Here is an 18,995-nt window from a genome sequence, read left to right as displayed (position 1 = left end):
AGCAGAAGGGCGCGCCCTCAGCCCCTGTTACATGGGACCCCACAGGGCGGGCGACAGTGGCCAGGAGCCACAGCCGAAACTGCTCCGTCCCGGCTCCCTTTTCTGCGCATCCTTCAGTAGTTACGGGAAACCTGTTTTTAGCAACTTGCTTTTCTTTTCATCTACTTGAAATGCAGGTAGGTTGCCCGAGGCAGATGCACGATTCCAAGTCACTTTGGCAGTTTTTAATGTGGAGAAGGCTCTTTCTGCAGAGGGAAAGTTCCGGAGCTGCTGGGAGTGTCTCATAGGCTGTGGCGACCTGGGAAGCTGCTCTGCGGAGCCTCCGGAGGCACAGATTTCAGCACATCGAGAGCAGATGAGCGGCTACTCCCAAAACTGTCCGTGCTTCAGACAGATGACTTTCGCAGAAGTTGGAGTGTGCGTGTAGATGCAAATCTATCGTGATTATGTTTCCTCGGACGTTTCCTGTGCTTGTGGAGCTCACAGGAGAGACTGAAGGTGAATTTACGATTGCACACAACTTACAACATCTGTTTGTGAATTCCATCAGTGTATCTTCAACTGTAAGAAAAATTAATTTCAAAACTTCTGCATTAATACCTGGATACTCCAACATCTTATAGGAAAATTGTGCTCGTTTCTGTCCAATGCTGTGGCCCTTGCTTCAGGATTTGTGGATTTTGTTGAGAATTTCGAGATTGTCAGAAAGAGATTCTAAGCTGGAGTAATTCTAACAGCTTCCTGGTTATGTTACTGGGATAAGGCTGTGTCTGCTCCTCCCATGCTCAGTTACTGATACAGTTACTGCCTGAGCACCGGGACCTCCACTCCTGGAAGGATCTGTGCAGAGGCTGCAGGCACTGGTGGGGAAACAGACACACCTCCAGCACCCAGGGGCCTCGTGCTGCCACCGGAGGAAGATCCCCTCTCCTTCCTGGGGCCCCAACCCCTGCTGCTGCTTCTGCTGCCATGTGACACCGAGGCATGGCCAGGCCCCCAAGCAGAACGTCTTTGAGGGGAGCTGGTTGGCCCCACCCCATCGGCTCCCCTGTGTGCTCAGCAGCCCTTTGCCTGGCAGGATCTGGCAGCCCCATCGGGGCCTCTGGATGCCACACAGGACTGGCTCTCAGGCCTGTCCCATGGGATTCCTGTCTCCACTCCACGGCAGGGAAGAGGAGCCTGGGGCTCCAGAAAGAGCCAGCTCTCTGCCTGGGTGGGAGGGGGCTTTATGGAGGGGACGAGGGTGTGTGTGTGAAGGGGCAGCCTTGGGGAGGAGGTTGTGTGTGTGAAGGGGTTTCTGGCGGGGGGGAGGGTGTGTGTGTGAAGGGGCAGCTTCAGGGAGGAGGGTGTGTGTGTGAAGGGGCAGCTTCGGGGAGGAGAGTGTGTGTGTGAAGGGGCTTTCTGGCGGGGAGGAGGGTGTGTGTGTGAAGGGGCAGCCTCTGGGAGGGGAGAGGATTCTTCCTTCTCTCCCTCCACCAAACGCTCGTCCAGGAAAACGTGGCCTCACCGGCATCCCCAGGGAGAACCCCACGCACCATGAGACGGGAATAATACAGGGTGGTCGGAGGGGAGTGGAAGTTCCAGGCAGCCCCTTCTCATCTCTAGCAAAAGGAAACCCTGCAGAAGCGAGGGGCTGACAGGACCCAAAACACCGGGGTGTGGCCGTGCTGGCTGAGACCGCCTGGACCCCACAGGGCTCTGGCTGTGCCCGGGTGTCTCCTGCGACCTCACGGTGCGCTCATTGGCACACTCATCACACCCCCACCAGCGCATGATGGCTCCAGAACACCCAGATTTGGTGTAAGAAGTGGGCGGCGCCGCAGCTCTGAGACATCTCCACGTTTTCCAGGAATCCTGTGGATTCCTCCAGCCCCAGCGCCCCTGCCTGGGACGGGACTCTAGAGGGCACCACACTCCCTTTCTCCAGTGGGAGCTTTGGGCTTCGCAGGAAATCTCTGGTCTTTCACTATTTGCCAACTCGCCCCTGAATTCCTTCTCGCGATGGTGTCAAGAGCCTGGATGCTGGCCGGGGTGGAGGTCTCACTGGGGTTGGGGTGTCCCGTAGCCCCCCGCATCGAGGACATCTCCCTGCTTTCTCCTCTCGTCCTTCCCCCATAGCAGAGCAGCTGGACCCAGGGCTGCTGCAGACCAGAGGACGGGGTACAGCCTGTGGCAGAAGCACCGGCCACCTCACTTCCTCCCTCTGGGTGGGGCAGCAGGACCCATAGCAGAGGGCCCTTATCTCCTTTGGGTGGAAGTTTCCAGACCGGCTCTGTTCTTTGGGAAGGAAATGGCTGGAGGTGCCATGCCTCCAGGTCCCAGTTCTGCCACCAAGGTCTCAGTGATTGACCTGGCTTTGGGCAACGAGTGGGCCATGGTCCTGAGGGTCACGAACTCAGGGCCCGTGGGACTGGGTGCCCTGTGCCTAGTTCACAAGCCTACAGCCTCAGGCTCCAGTGCCATCCTCAGCATCCCAGCGGGTCTCAGGCCTCCGTGGCTGTGAGCTCCCTCCCGGGCATGTCCAGGGCTGCAGCATCATCTTGGCAGACTCGGGACCTGGTGGACTCCCTGGGCTCTTCCCTGTCATCCTGCCCTTTCCTCTCCTGCTTCTTCTGTAACAAGAGGCAGGAAGGAGCCCGTGGGAGATGGGGAGACTCGCACCAGCCTCACCGTGTTGCCGCACACCCTTGCCTGCCCGTCCAGAAGCCTCTCTCGGGCCCAGGGGGACACACAGGTCTTAGAAATGGTTTATTGACAAATGGCTTCTGGGGAGGGGGCCGGGATTCCCTCTTAGCTCCAGAGGGTTCCAGGGTCCAGCTACGAGCAGGGCCCTCACACGGGGCTCACACAGAGCAAGGCCACTCAGCTGGAATGTGGCCCCTCAACACTGCTGCGCCCAGGCTCCCGGACACTGGACCCCTTTGCAGGGGTCTGGGTGTCCCCCGAGGCTGGGGCCGGCTTCCCTCGGGGTGCTCGGTACTTGTTCTTCTGGCTGTAGAACAGGTTCCTCTGGAAAAGGCGGGGAAGGCAGCCCTGGTGCAGCAGCACAGCCAGGACCATCCCTGCAAGAGAAGGCAGGTCCCTGGGGGGCGGGGCTCCTGGGCCCAAACACAGACAGGACACCCACTCCCAGGCCTGTGCCAGGACAGGGGAGCCAGGCAGCCTGGCCAGGAGCCCCAAGAACCCTGAGGCCCAGCTCCTGCCTGGTCCTGGTCTTCCCGCCCTGGTCATGCCCCTCCCTCTGGGTATGCCAGCCATGGGGACGGGGGCAAGCCGGTGGGGTTCCTTGTACTTCTGGACCACCCTCTGGTATGAGTGACTGGAATTCCCCTCCCCCACATTGTCCTGAGCCACTCCCAGAGCTTCTGTGGCCATTTTCCTCCGGGACCTGATGTGGCGTCCCAGGGTGGCTGTTTGCGGGGCTGTGGCCTGGCGTAGAGGTGGGGGATGTGAGTGGACAAGAAAGATGTGGGTGCCCCTGGGTGGGAGGCTGGGCCTGGCTGAATCCTCATGTGAAGGTTCTCCCGGAACTCCAGGAGCAGAGACTCCTAAATCCCCGCCTGCCTTCCAGGTCATTGGGAAGGGCAGGTGTTCCGGGCAGAAGGGGAGAGTGGATCCTCTTCAAGTTTAAGCTCAGTCCTCTAAGGATTTAACCCACAGTGTGTGAGCTCCACTAGGGCTGGCCTGAGGGGGCCCTGCCTGTCACCACCTGCAGCTGCTGTGGCTCCTGACAGTGGCCCCTGTGCCTACAGCTTGCCTACAGTTGCCCCTCACTCGGCCCTCCAGGCCCACACTGGTTCTAGCTCTGCTCCCAGGAGGGCAGGCCCAGGGAGGTGGGATGACCTGCTCAGGGGTGCTGCCAGCAGGTGCCGGTGGCCGCTCACACTCAGGGAGACAGCCCCGTGTCCACACCTGGCTACGGGGCTCCTGCCTGCAGCCTCGGAGCTCCCCAGGGCTCATGCTGACACTGAACTTGTGGATAAAGGAGGTTAATGGAAGGACACAAGCCCGTTTTTCGGGTTCCTGAAGCTTCTCTAAGATGACAGGAAAGGGATGCTGTCAGAGGTGTCAAGCATCCAGATGGATGAGACGGGAAGAGACGCAGGAGCACAGCGTGGGGCTGACAAGCATGTGGACGACCAAACACTGCTGACTTGCAGGGGCCGGATCGCGCCTCCACAGGGACGAAAGCCGGGAAACAACCCAGTTCTTCCGCAGATGCCCCATGCTTTCAGAAGCTGGCGCCCGGGTCCCTGTGGGATGGGGTGGCCCTGGGACTCACCTAGGAGGAGGGACGGCAATTCCGCATGGGAAGCTCCAGAGCCCCAAACCCCAAAATACAGAAGCAGCCAGTGCCTCCCTCCCTGGCCCTGGCAGGAGACAGGTTCCTCTCTAGACGGGGCATGTGGACTTGAGCGTCAGGCCCGCCCAAGCCTGGAGTCCCGCCTGAAACACGGATCCCAGCCTCTTCCTACTTGGCTCCTAGAAGCCGCAAATGCCCTTTGGGCTTCTCCACAGAGGCAGTTCTACAGTGAGAGGTTGTAGCAGGGTGAAGAGTATTTCCCCAGCGACACACCCTTCCCAGAACACAGAATGTGCCCTTGTTAGAATACGGCCTGGGACATAAAATTAGTTAAATCACGGTGATGTCATACTTGAGTAGAGTGAACCTCCAATTCAATGACTGGTGTCCCTATATGAAGAGAACAGACAATGACAGAGGAGGCGGCCAGGGGAACCGGCAGACATGGGAGTACTGCGTCTCCAAGCCCGGGGACACCCGGGGTGCCAGAGGCCCCCGGAGCCCGGAAGAGGCAGGAGGCTCCTCCCCAGCAGCCTCCGAGGAGAGCTGACCCTGTCAGTGCTGCCAGCTCAGCCTCCAGCCTCCAGAGCTGGCTGAGCACACAACCCTGTCACGTGAAGCCTCTTCGTTTGTGTCCTTTGCCTTGTAGCCCATGAATCCACCACAGGCCATGGCTGGGGCCTGAGAAACTCAGGACGAAACTGAGCTCCCACCCGGAATCCTGCCCAGGCCTCACCGACACTCAAGTGCAGGTCAGAACCAGGACACTATTTCAGACACAGGAGGTCTGAAGTGTACCTGCCAGGTCCCCGTTCTCAGGAAGCTACTGTGAGACGGGCACCACCAAAAAGAAGGAATCAACCGAAACAGGAGGCGATGAGGAAAGCAGGAAACAGAAATGCAACCAGGATCAGTGAAGGGCAGCACCGTACTGGGACGTACCGGGACGCCTGCGGGTAACCCGGAGCTGCGGATCCTCGGGGGAGACGCTGCCCACACAGAGCACTGGTGCTGAACTAAGGAAAGCACCCAGAAGCCAGGGCAGGAGAGAGTCCAGGACCTCGTCACCCACAGGAAGCAAGGCCTGTGCAGGAGCTGAGAGGCCTCCGGGGCCACCACAGCTCACCGGGGCCATGTTTCCATGCCAGGGAACTAGAGGGGGCTCTGGAGCTGATCGGGAGGAAGAGGCCGACCCACCCGGAGTGAAGGATCCGCAGGAGGAGCGTGGGGAGGCAAGGAAAGAACGTCCGCCCCCCACATCCCAGGAGACAGCCCAGGGTTGACACCTGAACTGAAGAGTCTCGGAGAAGCCCTGCAGGCCCAGTGTGTGGGGACAGAGAGGCCAACACAGAGCTGTTCCTAGCAGAGGGCAGTGCTGCTTCGGGGACGGGGGCAGGAGGGGTCCCTGATGCACTTCATATGCTTCCTAGGACCCTGCACATGCCTGAGAGACTGTGACCACATCAGAACCATGGCGACAGATCACGATGACGTCGGTGTCACCATCGCAGGGCCAAGTGCCTGAGAGACCCCCAGCTCCTGTCTTTCCCCGCAAGGGGAGGCTGAGGCATTGCCCCTGAGACCTCCCCAGTGTAGAGCCAGCAGAAGCTGAAAAAAGCTTCCAGAATTCCATAGGAACCCAGCTGCCCTTCTGGTACCTCAGTGAGGTGGAGCCGAGTGCCTGAGAGCAGGTGCAGGAGAAGGTGTGGGCTCCACCTGGGCCTCTGAAGCCAGGGGTCAGAATCCCCAGATCTACGTCCAAGAGGGGGCTCCATGACCTCCCCATGCTGCTCCTCTGCATGGATCCAGGATATAAGAAAGGAGGGGCACACACTGTGGGGGAGCTCTGGGGTCCCCTGTGTGCATCAGCAAGTCCGGGGTCTGCCCCACCAGGATGCAAAGGGCCCGGCTGCTCCACCCCCATGCTCACAGCCCTATAAGTGCACGATGGCACCCTATATCATCTAAGTGGGGCTCCCTGCCTCCTGAGGCTTTAGGGACACCAGAATGAGCCCCCCTTGGTGGAGTCTGGCTCTGGGTGTGTGGAGATGCCACCTGGGACGGGAACCCCAGGTGCATGGAGCCCCACTGCAGACGCCATCCCCCGTGTGCCCAGTACCCCTTGCAAGGTTAGCCTCTCCCCAGCCTGTGGCCTCCTTACCTGGCTGCAGCTTGCTCGGCACCGGGACGGTGTCCACAGTGAGACATGCCGTCACAGCCCCTACCCCACACACCGTGCCCACTGCAGGGACCTCCCCAGGAGCACTGACCAGGCACCCTCACCTCCACCCTGCAGGACCCCACGTGCCAGGATGCTCTGTGGGCCCCAGCAGCCCTAGGGACCCCACCCCGCCCCTGCCCTTACCTGTCAGAGGGCCCAGCCAGTACACCTGCACGTACTCCAGTAAGGTGTGTCCCGAGCAGGCAAAGGTCACAGAGGCGGCCAGGGCAGGGTTGAAGAAGGCAGACGTAAAGGGCCCGGCTGTGGGCAGAGCACAGACAGCCCTGGTCCCCAGCCCTGCCTGACGCCCCTCTGCAGGCCAGGACCTGATCCCCGCCACCGAATCCACACTGAGAGCCAAACTCTGTGCAGGCCTGGGAGCTGCTCTCGGCTCCTGAAGCCCCGCCTGGTCCCCTGCACCGATGGACACACAATGCAGCAAGGCCGGGTCAGCCAAGGTCTGGGTCAGGGGCAGCAGCTTGGGGGCCCCCCAGGGCCGTCCAACACCCTCCTGACATCTCACCCGGATCCCGTGCCCCGCCCATGCTACCCTCCAGCACCCCACCTTGGGGGACGTGGCCTTCGAGAAAGACGGACAGAGAGAGACGGAGAGAGAGACTAAGAGAGACAGATAGTGAGAGAGAGACAAAAAGAAACAGACAGAGACAGGGAGACAGAGAGAGAGAGAGGAGAGACAGAGAGAGAGAGAGGAGTGACAGAGAGAGATCTCAGAAATGAGTAGCAGCAGAGGAGAGAAGACGACATGGCTGTGTGATGTGAGACAAGGGAAGGCGGCCGCAGCCGGGCCGCTGTCCTGCAGCCCCAGGCCTGAGTGACCACCTCAAATAACAGAATCCACCAATACCAGGGACCTGCCTCTGGGCACGGAAGAGCAGGGAGTGGGCCTAGCGGAGGGCAGGGGCCACAGGGACATGGAGTCTGCGGCCGCCCAGGTGTAAACCAGGACCCTGAGGATGGGCAGCTCCATCCCTGAGACCAGGCGCCCTGTGCCTCGTGGAGGCAGGACCCTTGACGGGAGCTCTCCAGTGCCACCCAGGACAGAGGCCTGGGCAATCTGCCACAGAGCCGTGTCCCTGCAGAGCTCCCTGCTCACCCGTGCCTCAGTCTCCCTATCTTTACAGGGCTCTGGTGGCACCTTCCTGTGGCCTTTGTGGTCCAGGTTCCGTGGTGTCTGCCAAGTGCTGGGTCGTGGGCAGTGCCATGGACCTAAGTGCTGGTCCTGTCCTGATTAGGACCTTGGACCCCCGGAAGGAGACGTGGCACCATTCTCCCTGCAGCCCTTCCTGTGGTGCCTGGAGCATGAGCCGGCCTCCCCTGGCTCTCCCTGCAGCCCCAGCGCTGTGGACACCTGTCCTGGGAACTTGCTGAGCAAAGGCTTTTGTGGTGGTGGAGCCTAGCGCTCGGAGGGGAAAGCAGACATGGGGGACTGGATCAGACGGAGGGTCTGAGTGGAGGGAGCTCACAAGGGGGTGATGGGACCATGAGAGCTGGGTGCCACGGTCGGCCCAGGTGCAGGCAGAGATCGCAGGATGCGGGTGTCAGTAGGAGGCCAGGGAGGCCAACTGGGGCAGGTGGGACAGGACCTGTCACTCTGGAAGGGGTGATAGAGGGTGCAGGGACTCCCACACCAGACCAGGAAACTGGACTGGGCCTTGAATCGTCTGCCTCGGCTGTCCCTACTACGCCAGAGGCAGAACTTCTGGGAGGACCAAGAATAGCTGGGACTGGGGAGAGGTACAGTGGGCAGGATGGCCCTGGCAGGGGACAGGCTCCTCCACCGCACCCCATGTCCAGCGCAGGCCCTCGTCTACCCGCCAGGTCCCAGGAAATCGCCACCCCTTCTTGTGGGTTTGTTGTCCACCCGGGCCAGCAGCCCCCTATCCTGGGTGCCAGCCGGCCTGAGTGTGCATGGAGGCCACACAGGTGAGAGGTCCTGAGGGGCCCAGGGGAAGGGGAAGCAGTGCTCACCTGTGTAGGCCGTGACGGTCACCAGCAGAGACACAGCGGGCCCGCTGTAGGCGGGAGGACTGTGCCGCAGGTGCAGGAGGGTCAGGTGGAAACAAAAGGCGCAGGCGGCCTCCACGAGTGCCCCGTGGGGCACGGATGTGCGCAGGGCCGAGCTGCAGCTCTGGGCCATGAGGCTCTGCAGCAGGTGCAGGTCGCTGAGCTCCCAGGCCCAGCAGAGGCGCGTCAGGGTGCAGGCGGCCTGCATGCCCAGCCCCTGTGCCGCCAGCTTCAGCAGCATGCCAGGCAGAGACTCCTCGGCCATGAGGAACTCCTGCAGGGACACGGTGGGGTTGCCCGAGGCCCCGTCCAAGGTGACCCCGTGCACCAGGAAGAGCAGGAAGAGCAGGGTGAGCAGCAGGTCAGGCCCCAAGTCCCCAGCCCAGGGCCCGAGCTCGACCAGCGTCCTCATCTCCAGGCAGCAGGCCCCAAGCTGCACCGCGCCCACCGCCTCCCGGGCGAAGCCTTCATAGGCGCCCACTGGGAGCAGGGCCTTGGAGGCCCGCCTGGCTGCCTCGCAGAGGGCGAAGGTGGCAAAGAAGAAGGAGAGGGACACGTTAAGACCTGCCATCGGCCTGGGCCCCCCGAGGAGCTGTGCCTGCAGGACACCTGAGGGGACAGAGCAGGAGCTGGCCGGTTCCCACAACCCAGAGGGCCCAGGAGTGTGGGAGAGGGCACCTGGGCCTCTGGGAACACCACAGCTGCAGCCCCAGCTCCCGCCCCACTGGCTGCCACCCAGGTGCACAGCCAGGGTGGCCACAGGGGCCCTGCCCCACAGCCTGGCATCATCCGGTCATGTGACACACCCGGACCCACTTGCCACGCTCGGCCAGGCCTGGGCGCTGGAGACTGGCCCAGCTCTTCAGAGCCTCCATCCGAGCTCCGCTCCTCCTACCTGCGCTCTTGGGTCCCGGACCCCAATACCTGCTCCCTGCACCTGGCCCCTCTTGAGTCAGGGTCTCCCAGATCCCTGCAACCCCTCCAGGTCCCTGCCTGAACAAGGGCCCCCATTTCTGCCTCCCTGCATGGATGCTGTGTCCCCATCTCAGTGAGGGCCCCAGGCTTATTGCACCTGCACTGTGTCCTCACTGGGGTGAAACCCCTACTGAACCTGCACTGTGTCTCCGCCTGGGAGGGCCCCTCATGGCCCCTGCACCTGTTCTGTGACCCAGCCTAGGTGAAGTTCCCTCCTGCCTGCACCTGTAGATGTCTTCCCTTGAGTGAGCGCCCCCTGCTTCCTGCACCTGGCTGTGTCCCCACCTAGGCCAGGCCCCCTGCACGTGGGCTGCATCCCTGCCTTTGGGAAGGTCCTCTCATTCCTGGCTCCCTGCACCTCCACTGTGTCCCCACCTCAGCAGGGACTCCCAAGCTTGTTGACCTGCCTGGGGTCCAGTCTGGGTGAGACCCTTCTCCATCTGCTCTGTGTCCCCTGTGGTCAAGAGTTGGCAGCAGCCCCTGCCCCAGCCCCACATTCCCTGCCCTGTACTACCCTCACCTGCCCTCAGGAGAACTCAGGACCACCCCTCACATCAACGTCCCTCCCACCTTCCCGCCCCAAAAGCGCTTTCCAGAGATGAAAACCGAAAGTACCATCGCCATTCGCTTGAATTTCCTGCAGAGGGGCCAGCTGCCCACAGCTGCATGGAGAAGGCGCTGAGCCTGGGCGTCTGCAGGGGAGAGCTGGGGCTGGGACCATCCAGAGCTCCGGACCCCGAGGGGATGGGGCATGAGCCCTGTGGGCCCTGCGATGGGCCGTCTGTCACCCTGCAGCATGGCTCCTGTCCAGTGGGTCTGCACCCAAGCACTGGGACACCAGCCATGGCCATACGGGGTACAGCATGTGGGACCTGCTGGATGTCCCCCCCACAGCCCTTTCCTTCTCCCCCAGGACTGACTCCAGCACCCGAGGCCCTTCCCCCAACCTGGCCCACAGCTCCCCTTTCTCTGAGACTTAAATTTCCTTTTGTTTTTGGAAACCCAGTTGGGTCCCACCTGGCGTCCCCCTGGCACAGCTGGGGAGACTGAGACCAGGAGGGAATGGACCTGCCTGAGGGCACAGAGGAGGCAGCAGCTCGCAAAACAAGGGGCGATTTTATTTCAGCTTTGACCTTTCCAGTTCTGGGGTTCAGAATTTCCTCCAGTTAGGGAAGGTGTCTGGTCGCCTCCAAGGAGGGGAGGCCCCAGGCTCTGCGACTCCCACAGGAAGGCCGCCTGTCCCCCTCCCCAACCCGTCCACTGACCTCTTCCCAGGAGGCAGAGAAACCCGGATTCCAGTAGGGCTGTGGCTGCCTTCGGTTGCCTGTTCCCTGTGCAAGTGCCCTGCCCTCTCAGAGGAGCAGAGGAACCTTCTGGAACCTGTAGAGGCCTGGCGTCTGTACAGGGAAAAGCCAGTCTTTCCCTCGTGGGATCCTGTGGAGAATGAGCTCAGACGGATTCCTCATATTCTAATCCCACACCACTGGAGACCTTGACTCCTCCTTCCAGAGTGGGAACCCCCTTGTCCAGCATCATGGATACCGGGCCCCACAGTCTCCCTGCATCTGCATTGACCCTCCACGGAGCTCACAGCAGGGAGGGTCTGCGTGGTCCACCTCTACCCCACGCACAGGCAAACCTGAGAAGGAACGTTTAATCACCATTGACAGCCCTTGCTTCTTTCTAGAGAAATAAAACAAACTTATACCAGAATATGAAAACGTGAAACACACAAAAGTTAAGTGTGAACCCGTGCACTGTCACAGGTGTCAGCAACGTGAGTCTCGCCAACGTCAGGAGCTGGAACGTCTTCATCATCCCCGAGTCCTCTGGTCCTCCCTGCCCTTCCCCAGAGGGAGGGTCCACTCTTGTGGGTTCTGTGATTCTAGCTTCCCGCTTTCTGTCCGGAGCCTGCAGAGGAATGAGACCACGAGCTACAGGTGGGTTGGACCTGCCTGTTTTGAGAGAGGGCCCTGTCCCTGAGGGTTCATATCCCTTGAACATGGTTGAGAGTTTTGTTCCTTTTCATTGCTGACTTGAAGCCGTGTCATGAAGAGCCACAGCTTGGCCGTTTTTCTGATGATGCCCATGTGGGTGGATTTTAGTTCTTACTACTATGAATAAAGCTGCTGTTAGCATTTTGGTCTATTCTTTCTGTAAACGCAGACTTTTATGTCTTTTGGGTAAATTCCTAAAATGCCCCGGGTGAGCTATGTCCACTGAACAAATCCCACATCTATAAATTTGGAAAGAAGACTTTATTTCCTATAAAGGGGTAGGGCCTTCAGGGTGGCCGTCCTGACACCCTGGGCACCTCAGCCTCTGGCAGAGCCCGGGCCTGGAAGGAGGGGGTTGGGGCAGGAGCTTCATGCTGAGCAGGTCGGCTAAGCATTCCCAGCCTTGCCTGAGCCTGGTCCTCTGGGGCGATGGGGAAGAATGGTGTTCCAGGACGGGGTGGGGGCACCTGCCCAAGGCCTTCTGCAGGTGACCTGCTGGGCCTGGCCTTGAAGGAACCCCAAGTACACTCACCTGTACCCCTCACAGCCACCTCAAAATGGGCCCGCGATGTCTTAGCTCAGGATTTCCTGGGAGGGGACCTCACCCAAGGCTCCCCAAGGTTCCAGTCCTCAAGGTCAGGGAGGGGAAGAAGAGACCAGCGGCTTCTCATCTAGGCCCCACAGTGCTGTGCTGAGCCCCATATGCCCCCTGCTCAGGCGGGTCCAGCATTCCCTGTGGCTCTCGGGGGAGACGAGCTGAAATGGAGGGGGGTCCTTGCTCAGCTCACAGCACCCTCTCCTCAGCCTTACCCCATTGGAAGGTGGCCCCTGAACCCTCTGCCTACCCGTCCTGTGCACTCCTCTGGGTTAGCTCTGAGAAGGCTGGGAAGGCCCCCGACCCACCTTGAGCCAGGTGTGGGAACAGAGTGGTCAGTCTGGGCCCTGGAACAAAGATCAAAGCCAGGGTGAGGCTGGTCCAGAGACGTCCCCGGGCCCTTCCAGGGTCAGCTTCCTTCACCCACAGGCCCCTGGTTCCCCTGGAGGGACCAAGCAAAGACAACATAGCAGGGAGCCCGCACTCTGCCAAGCCTAGGGGTGCCCTGGCTTCTCCCCTTGCCTGTGTGTGGGTGTCTGAGGATCCCAGGGTGGAGATGGGGAGGGACGCGGTGTGGGAGGCCCAGTGTTGGGCAACACCGTTGGAGGGGACTGAGCTCGTCGGGGGGTGACCAGCCCTCAAGGCTTTGGCTGGCTGAGGGGTGAAGGGCCTGTGCCTTGTGCTCCAAGCCTTTCCCGCCTGGACAAGGAGACCCCTGGGCCCGCAATAGCTTCCACAGGAGCCTGGCCCTGCCCCTCCTCGGGTGGCCTGTGGCCACAGGGACCCTTCTCCCACCCTTTTCCCAGGCTCCCTGTGTCCTCACAGCCAGCCCCCACATCTGCAGAGCCCTTCTCTGAAATGCCAGACAGGAAGACACACCACTGAACCTGGAAGCCCCAGCTGGCAGAAAGGGGGTTGGGCACCTCAGGCAGGCCTCACCTGCATGCCCAAGCCATGCTGCCCACGGCAGGGCCAGGCCACTCCGGGCCTCTCTGTCCTGCAGGCGAAAAGCCAGGAGTGCAGCTGCACCGGGGTTGGGTCCTGAGCAAGGTGAGGCCCCAGCCCCATCCCCACTCCCCCCAGGGCAGGCCTAGGGTGCGGTCCTGAGGGCGCCTGGGGCTGGCCTGCCCGTGTGCACCCCCCACCCACAGAAAGGGCTGGAAAGAAGTCCCACCTGTAGACGGAGGCCAGAGGAGGGGACAGCCTTGTCCTTGCTCCCCACCCTGCCTGTCTACATGGGAGCCCACGGTGGGGCCCAGGAGGCACCTCCCTCAGGCCGGCTGTCCCTCCCCACCTGGGGCCCATCAGCTGGGGGTACTGCCAGGTGCTGGAACAGGGCCCGGGGCCTGCTACAACCAAACCTCTAGGCCCTCATATGTGAGTCAGGGTTCTCCAGAGAAACAGAGCTGCTGGGCGATATGTTTAGGAGATTTATTACAGGAATCGGCTCCTTGATCACGGAGGCTGAGAAGTCCCACAAACTGCTGTCCCTAAGCCAGTGAACCCGAACAGCCGGTGGCGTCATTCAGTCCAAGCCCAAAGGCCTGAGAATTGAGGAACCGCTGGTGTCAGTCCCAGAGCGCAAGGCCTGGGACCCAGAAACTCCTGTGTCTGCGGGCAGGAGGAGATGGACGCCCCAGCCCAAGAAGACGGAGGAAACTCCAGAGTCTGGGTCTGCAATGGGCTGGGTGCTGCCCACCCTCATAGCTGAGGCCAGATCTGCCTTCCTCCGCTGACTGACAAATTACCATCTCTTCCTGAAACACCCTCACAGATGTGCCAGAAGCCATGATTTGCCAGTTCTCTGGGCACCCCTGAGCCCAGTCAACTTGACACAAAAAATTAAGCATCGCGAGTCCACCCCTTGTCAGCTTGGCACCCGTACCCGTCTCCTTAAGCCACACTTAATCTCTAAAAACACCACAGTGTGTGGCTACAAACACCATACTGAGGCCACGCTTTCACCAAACCTGATGCAAGTGTCCTGGGTATAGCGGAAAACACGCTCGTCCCACTCCCAACAGAGGAGGTGAAGTCCTTGAATGGTGGCTGTTTATCCCCTGGTGTCCCATAACACAAACGTTCTGTGGTAAAATCCACCAGGCTTTAATAGTGACAGAAGTCAGTGCCTCTCGTGTTCCATGGTGACAGGACAGCAGAGGGAAGCGATCTAACATGTTTGCTCTGAACATGTCCACACACAACCCTACAGAATCAGGCGGGAGCACTCCTGACAGCTGCAGCCCTCCTTTCCGCAGGGGCCTGTGGCTGCCGCGGGTCTCTGCAGCCGCCTTCTTCTCCAGCCCAGGCTGCGTCACCATGGCTTTCAGCAGGCGGCTCAGCAGGCCGTGGCTGGCAGGGGTGGAGGAAGACCCCATTCTAGCGCCGTGCGGGGCGCCGTGGGGACTTGCAGGATCTCCCAGGCCATGAGGGGACCCCCAAGCCTGCTCACCAGCAGCCCCTCCCAGCCATCTCCAAATGGACCCCCAACCTTCCAGCGGTCTTTCCCGGGAGGCCCTGGGAGGGTGGGGCCGTTGTGCCCTGAGACAGTGAAGCCTGCAGAGCCATCTCCAGGCCTGGGTCTCCCAGGCCCCTGGTCCCACAGGCCTCTGGTCCAGGTGACACCAAACAGCTCCATCTCTGCCAGGACATCCCCTGGCCCCGAGGTGGGGGCCTCCTTCCCAGGCCAAGGGCACAGGGTGACACCGGAGGGGCCCGTAGTCCCCTCCCCATCTGGCTGCTTCTGGGAGGGCAGGTGGACCCTAAGTCCCACCTCCAGGTGTGGGAGTGGAGTGGCCATGTGGGGGACACTCAGCCAGTCCCAGATCAGGTTAGGCCCTGGCCCAAAGCTCTGAGCCAGGGGCAAGGCTGACCAAGAGGGGTACCCAGGCCTTCCAAGGTCAGTGTCCCGCACCCCCAGTGATCGGGAAGGACAGGGAAGGCCCATGAGGTGGCCCCAGGTGACCTTCATGTGGAAGGGAGGCCTGTTCCCACTCATACTGGCATGGGCCCCCTGACTGCCAGGCACTGAGGAGGTGGCCTGGGCAGAGGCCCCAGCGATCTTTTGTACCCGTTTCCTGGGGAGAGGAAGTGCAGGGCAGACCCCTCCCGTACTTCCACTGTTCCTCCAGCAGTCCCCTCCCCTCCCTGTGGCTTGAACTGTGCCCTGCCACGGAAATAAGATATGGGTCTACTTTCTTCCCACGGCTTCCTGCGTCCCACCCTGACGCACCGCCACCTCCACATGGCTGTGGCTTTGGTTTCGTTTCTCAGGGGCTGCCCTTTTCCAGAAAGACCTCTTCTGACCTGGGGTTCCCGACCTTGGATGGAGTCTGGGCAGCAGCTGCCTGCTCCCTGCGGTGACGCGGCCCCTCCCAGGGACCCCGCCCAGGTTCTCAGGGGATCTCGGGAGGCGCGGGGAACCGGCTCAGGAGCAGGGGTGAGGCCCCGCACGGCCGAGCGCAGGTGTCCTGGACAGGTCACGGGTCAGATGATGGGAGTGGCTCCCATGGGGCCCTCAAAGGCCGGCTCAGGGCTGGCCAGGGTCCTCTGCAGGGCAAGCTCTGGGGGCTTGCACAGGACCTGGCCATAGGCGGAGGCTGGACCCTGACTCAGGACCACCGAGGGAGCCCTGACAGTGCCCTGTTTGATGGTAACTGGGCCTCAGGCTGGCCCTGGGCTCTAACACCCTTCAGGACACGGGTGCTCTGACCTTCTACTCAGGCAGACACCAGAGGCCCAGGAAGGTCAGTCCTTCTGCAGAGCCCGTGGGAGGGGGGCTGTGGGGGCTCCAGGCAGGGATTCTGGGGGAAGAGGGGTGTGGTGGCTGCTCCCTCCCGGAGCTGTGGGCTGGGGCGCTCTGGGCTGGGCGGCTCTGTGTGGGGCCTCCAGGTTGTGACATAGGCCAGGCGGGCTCTTGGCCCAGGCTGAGGGGGTTCTGGGCAGGCGGTGATGGCTGAGAGGGGCCTGCACCACCCCACACAGAGCCCACCCCTTGCTTTCTGCCTCCAGTCCTGGCCCCATGCCCAGGGCCAGGAGGGCAGCTCAGGGAGTGGGGGCAGCATCCCAGGGGCTGGGAAACGGGCTGTGGTCCCTAAAGCACGGCCTTGTGCACCCCAACACCCCCACCACCCCTGTCTGTTGCCCTCCCAGTGCCAGGGATGGCCAGTTGCCTCCCACAGTCAGGCCTCCGTCCAGCTGGCTCCAGCGGCCACACTCCAGACCCGTGTGGCACACCCGCACCCCGGCCCCACGGTCTGGGCAGCAGGGGCAGCGTCACAGGCAGCCTCGCCTCCGTGGGGTTTGTTGCATTTCTCAGAGGGAAACACTGTCCAGGAGAGACATTTGGGGACTTTCCCAAAACGGGAGTGGGGGTTTCCATTCTGACTGCCCATCGCTAAGGGGAGGCAGGGCCTGGGGTGGAACCTTGGCAGCACAGCCATCTTGTACCCACAAGGTGGACCAGGGGCTGGGTGTGGTGTCTGGAGCAATTGGACATCCAGGTGGAAACACACAAAACCGAACCCTTACGTTGGGTGAAAAGCACCGGCTATCTGGATGGGTGTCGTTGATTTCACTTCAAAGGGAAATCATGAAACTTCTAGGAGCAAACACTGGGGAATATTGTGTGACCTGAGAATGCACAAACGCTTCCTGGGCAGGGAGGAAAAAGCAGTGACAAGCACATTTAAACATAATCAATTTGGCTTTATCCGAAGGAAAATACTCTAGTTATCAAAAGACACTACAAAGAAAATGACCAGGAAGTCTGGGGAGATACTGCAAAACACATCCCACACAAAAATCTTGTATCCAGAATATAGAAAGAATGATCATAAATCAATAAAAAGATACACAGCCCCACTTTAAAAATGAACAGAAGAGATTGGAATGGACAGACAGTTCACGACTGATGGTTTCACACTTTTTGCCATGAGGGAAATGCAAGTTTAAGCCACGAACAGATAGAACCACACAATCAGCAGAAGAGGTAGTTGTGAAATCTCGACACCACCGACTTTTAAAGACACCAAAACTGTCACACACGACTGGTGAGAGTTAAGATACTACAACCACTTCTGGAAAGGTTTGGATAGTCCCTTATAACGTTTTCACTCACCTGCCATGTGAGAACTAAAAATGAAATCCTGAGCTCCCGCACCAACAAGCTGAATGGACCCCTCTTGGCCAAGGGGATTCCAGAGAAATCTGAAAAACATGACAAAAATCCCGCCATGACAGAGTGGGAGGTGGGACCCGCCGCGTGACAGCCCCTCCGTCTGTGGTTGGGACACCACACTCACCAGCATGAAGGTGAACATAAAGAGAAGACTGACAAAACAGGTTCCTTGTGGTGATAAGACAGCAAATGATCAACAACACCTGAGGCCCTGCCTGGCAGGGGTGGAGTCACGCACAAGACACTGAAAAGCAGAAACCAGGGGCTGCTGGCCAGGAGCGTTCTTTCTCTCTAGCAGCTAAACCAGCGCTGGCCACTAGGAAAGCCACACTCACCCAGGTGCAGCTCACCCCCTCCAGATGCCGACACACAGCCCCACTCTTCTGTGCCACCAGCCCTAAGTTTGATTGGCCAAGAGGCTGATTTCTGTAATTCTGACCGGGGACCACCCAGCAGGGACTGGTTCTGGCTGGTTTTCAGGGGCCGTGCAACGAGTGCCTTGGTGTTGCTGCTTCACCTTTCCAGGCAAGGGCCTCACAGGAACACATTTAGATATCACGTGTCCACCCCCAAGGAAATTTGAGACGCATGTCACATGCATGTTTGTTCAGTATGCATGAGTGAGGACCCCTTCCTGAATGTTCACGGCTCCTCCAGCAACCCATGGAGTGTGTGTCCTTAGCCAACCTGTTCAGCATGAAGCTCCTGCCCCAATCCCCTCCTTCCAGGTGCCCGGCCCAGTCTCTGCCAGGGGCTGAGGTGCCCAGGGTGTCAGGACGGCCACCCTGAAGGCCCTACCCCTTTATAGGAAATAAAGTCTTCTTTCCAAATTTATAGATGTGGGATTTGTTCAGTGGACATAGCTCACCCGGGGCATTTTAGGAATTTACCCAAAAGACATAAAATTCTGCGTTTACAGAAAGAATAGACCAAAATGCTAACAGCAGCTTTATTCATAGTAGTAAGAACTAAAATCCACCCACATGGGCATCATCAGAAAAACAGCCAAGCTGTGGCTCTTCATGACATGGCTTCAAGTCAGCAATGAAAAGGAACAAAACTCTCAACCATGTTCAAGGGATATGAACCCTCAGGGACAGGGCCCTCTCTCAAAACAGGCAGGTCCAACCCACGTGTAGCTCGTGGTCCCATTCCTCTGCAGGCTCCGGAGAGAAAGCGGGAAGCTAGGGTCACATAACCCACAAGAGTGGACCCTCCCGCTGGGGAAGGGCGGGGAGGACCGGGAACCCACGAGAGTGGACCCTCCTGCTGGGGAAGTTCAGGGAGGACCGGGAACCCACAAGAGTGGACCCTCCCGCTGCGGAAGGGCAGGGAGGACCAGAGGACTCGGGGATGATGAAGACGTTCCAGCTCCTGACGCTGGTGAGACTCATGCTGCTGACACCTGTGACAGTGCACGGGTTCACACTTAACTTTTGTGTGTTTCACGTTGTTTTCATATTCTGGTACAAGTTTGTTTTATTTCTCTAGAAAGAAGCAAGGGCTGTCAATGGTGATTAAACGTTCCTTCTCAGGTTTGCCTGTGCGTGGGGTAGAGGTGGACCACGCAGACCCTCCCTGCTGTGAGCTCCGTGGAGGGTCAATGCAGATGCAGGGAGACTGTGGGGCCCGGTATCCGTGACGCTGGACAAGGGGGTTCCCGCTCTGGAAGGAGGAGTCAAGGTCTCCAGTGGTGTGGG

General features: G+C 60.1%; 1 protein-coding gene and 1 long non-coding RNA gene across 4 annotated transcripts; both read right to left on the bottom strand.

Annotated features, from left to right (window-relative positions):
* Positions 1-1,348: 1,348 nt before the first annotated feature.
* On the bottom strand, positions 1,349-10,029 carry LOC107974000 (aquaporin-12B). The gene is made up of 3 exons (XM_054679675.2): positions 8,514-10,029; positions 6,669-6,785; positions 1,349-3,062 (listed from the first exon to the last, which is right to left on the bottom strand). The coding sequence occupies exons 1-3, from the start codon at positions 9,118-9,120 to the stop codon at positions 2,863-2,865; spliced, it is 924 nt and encodes a 307-aa protein (XP_054535650.1). The 5' UTR covers positions 9,121-10,029; the 3' UTR covers positions 1,349-2,862.
* Positions 10,030-10,035: 6 nt separating this feature from the next.
* LOC129135320 (uncharacterized) lies at positions 10,036-17,848 on the bottom strand. 3 transcript variants are annotated; one of them, XR_008546758.1, is made up of 5 exons: positions 17,236-17,848; positions 12,367-12,463; positions 12,054-12,277; positions 11,258-11,435; positions 10,036-11,163 (listed from the first exon to the last, which is right to left on the bottom strand). It is a non-coding gene; the product is annotated as an uncharacterized LOC129135320 (long non-coding RNA). The 3 variants fall into 3 exon arrangements; XR_008546759.1 differs by having other exon boundaries at positions 10,036-11,435; positions 17,236-17,324; positions 17,420-17,848; XR_008546757.1 differs by having other exon boundaries at positions 10,036-11,435.
* Positions 17,849-18,995: the final 1,147 nt, after the last annotated feature.

Source organism: Pan troglodytes, chromosome 13 (genome assembly GCF_028858775.2).
Source record: "Pan troglodytes isolate AG18354 chromosome 13, NHGRI_mPanTro3-v2.0_pri, whole genome shotgun sequence".
NCBI lineage: Eukaryota > Metazoa > Chordata > Mammalia > Primates > Hominidae > Pan > Pan troglodytes.
Note: the sequence above shows the minus strand (reverse complement) of the source record. Positions and strands in the feature narration are given on the sequence as shown.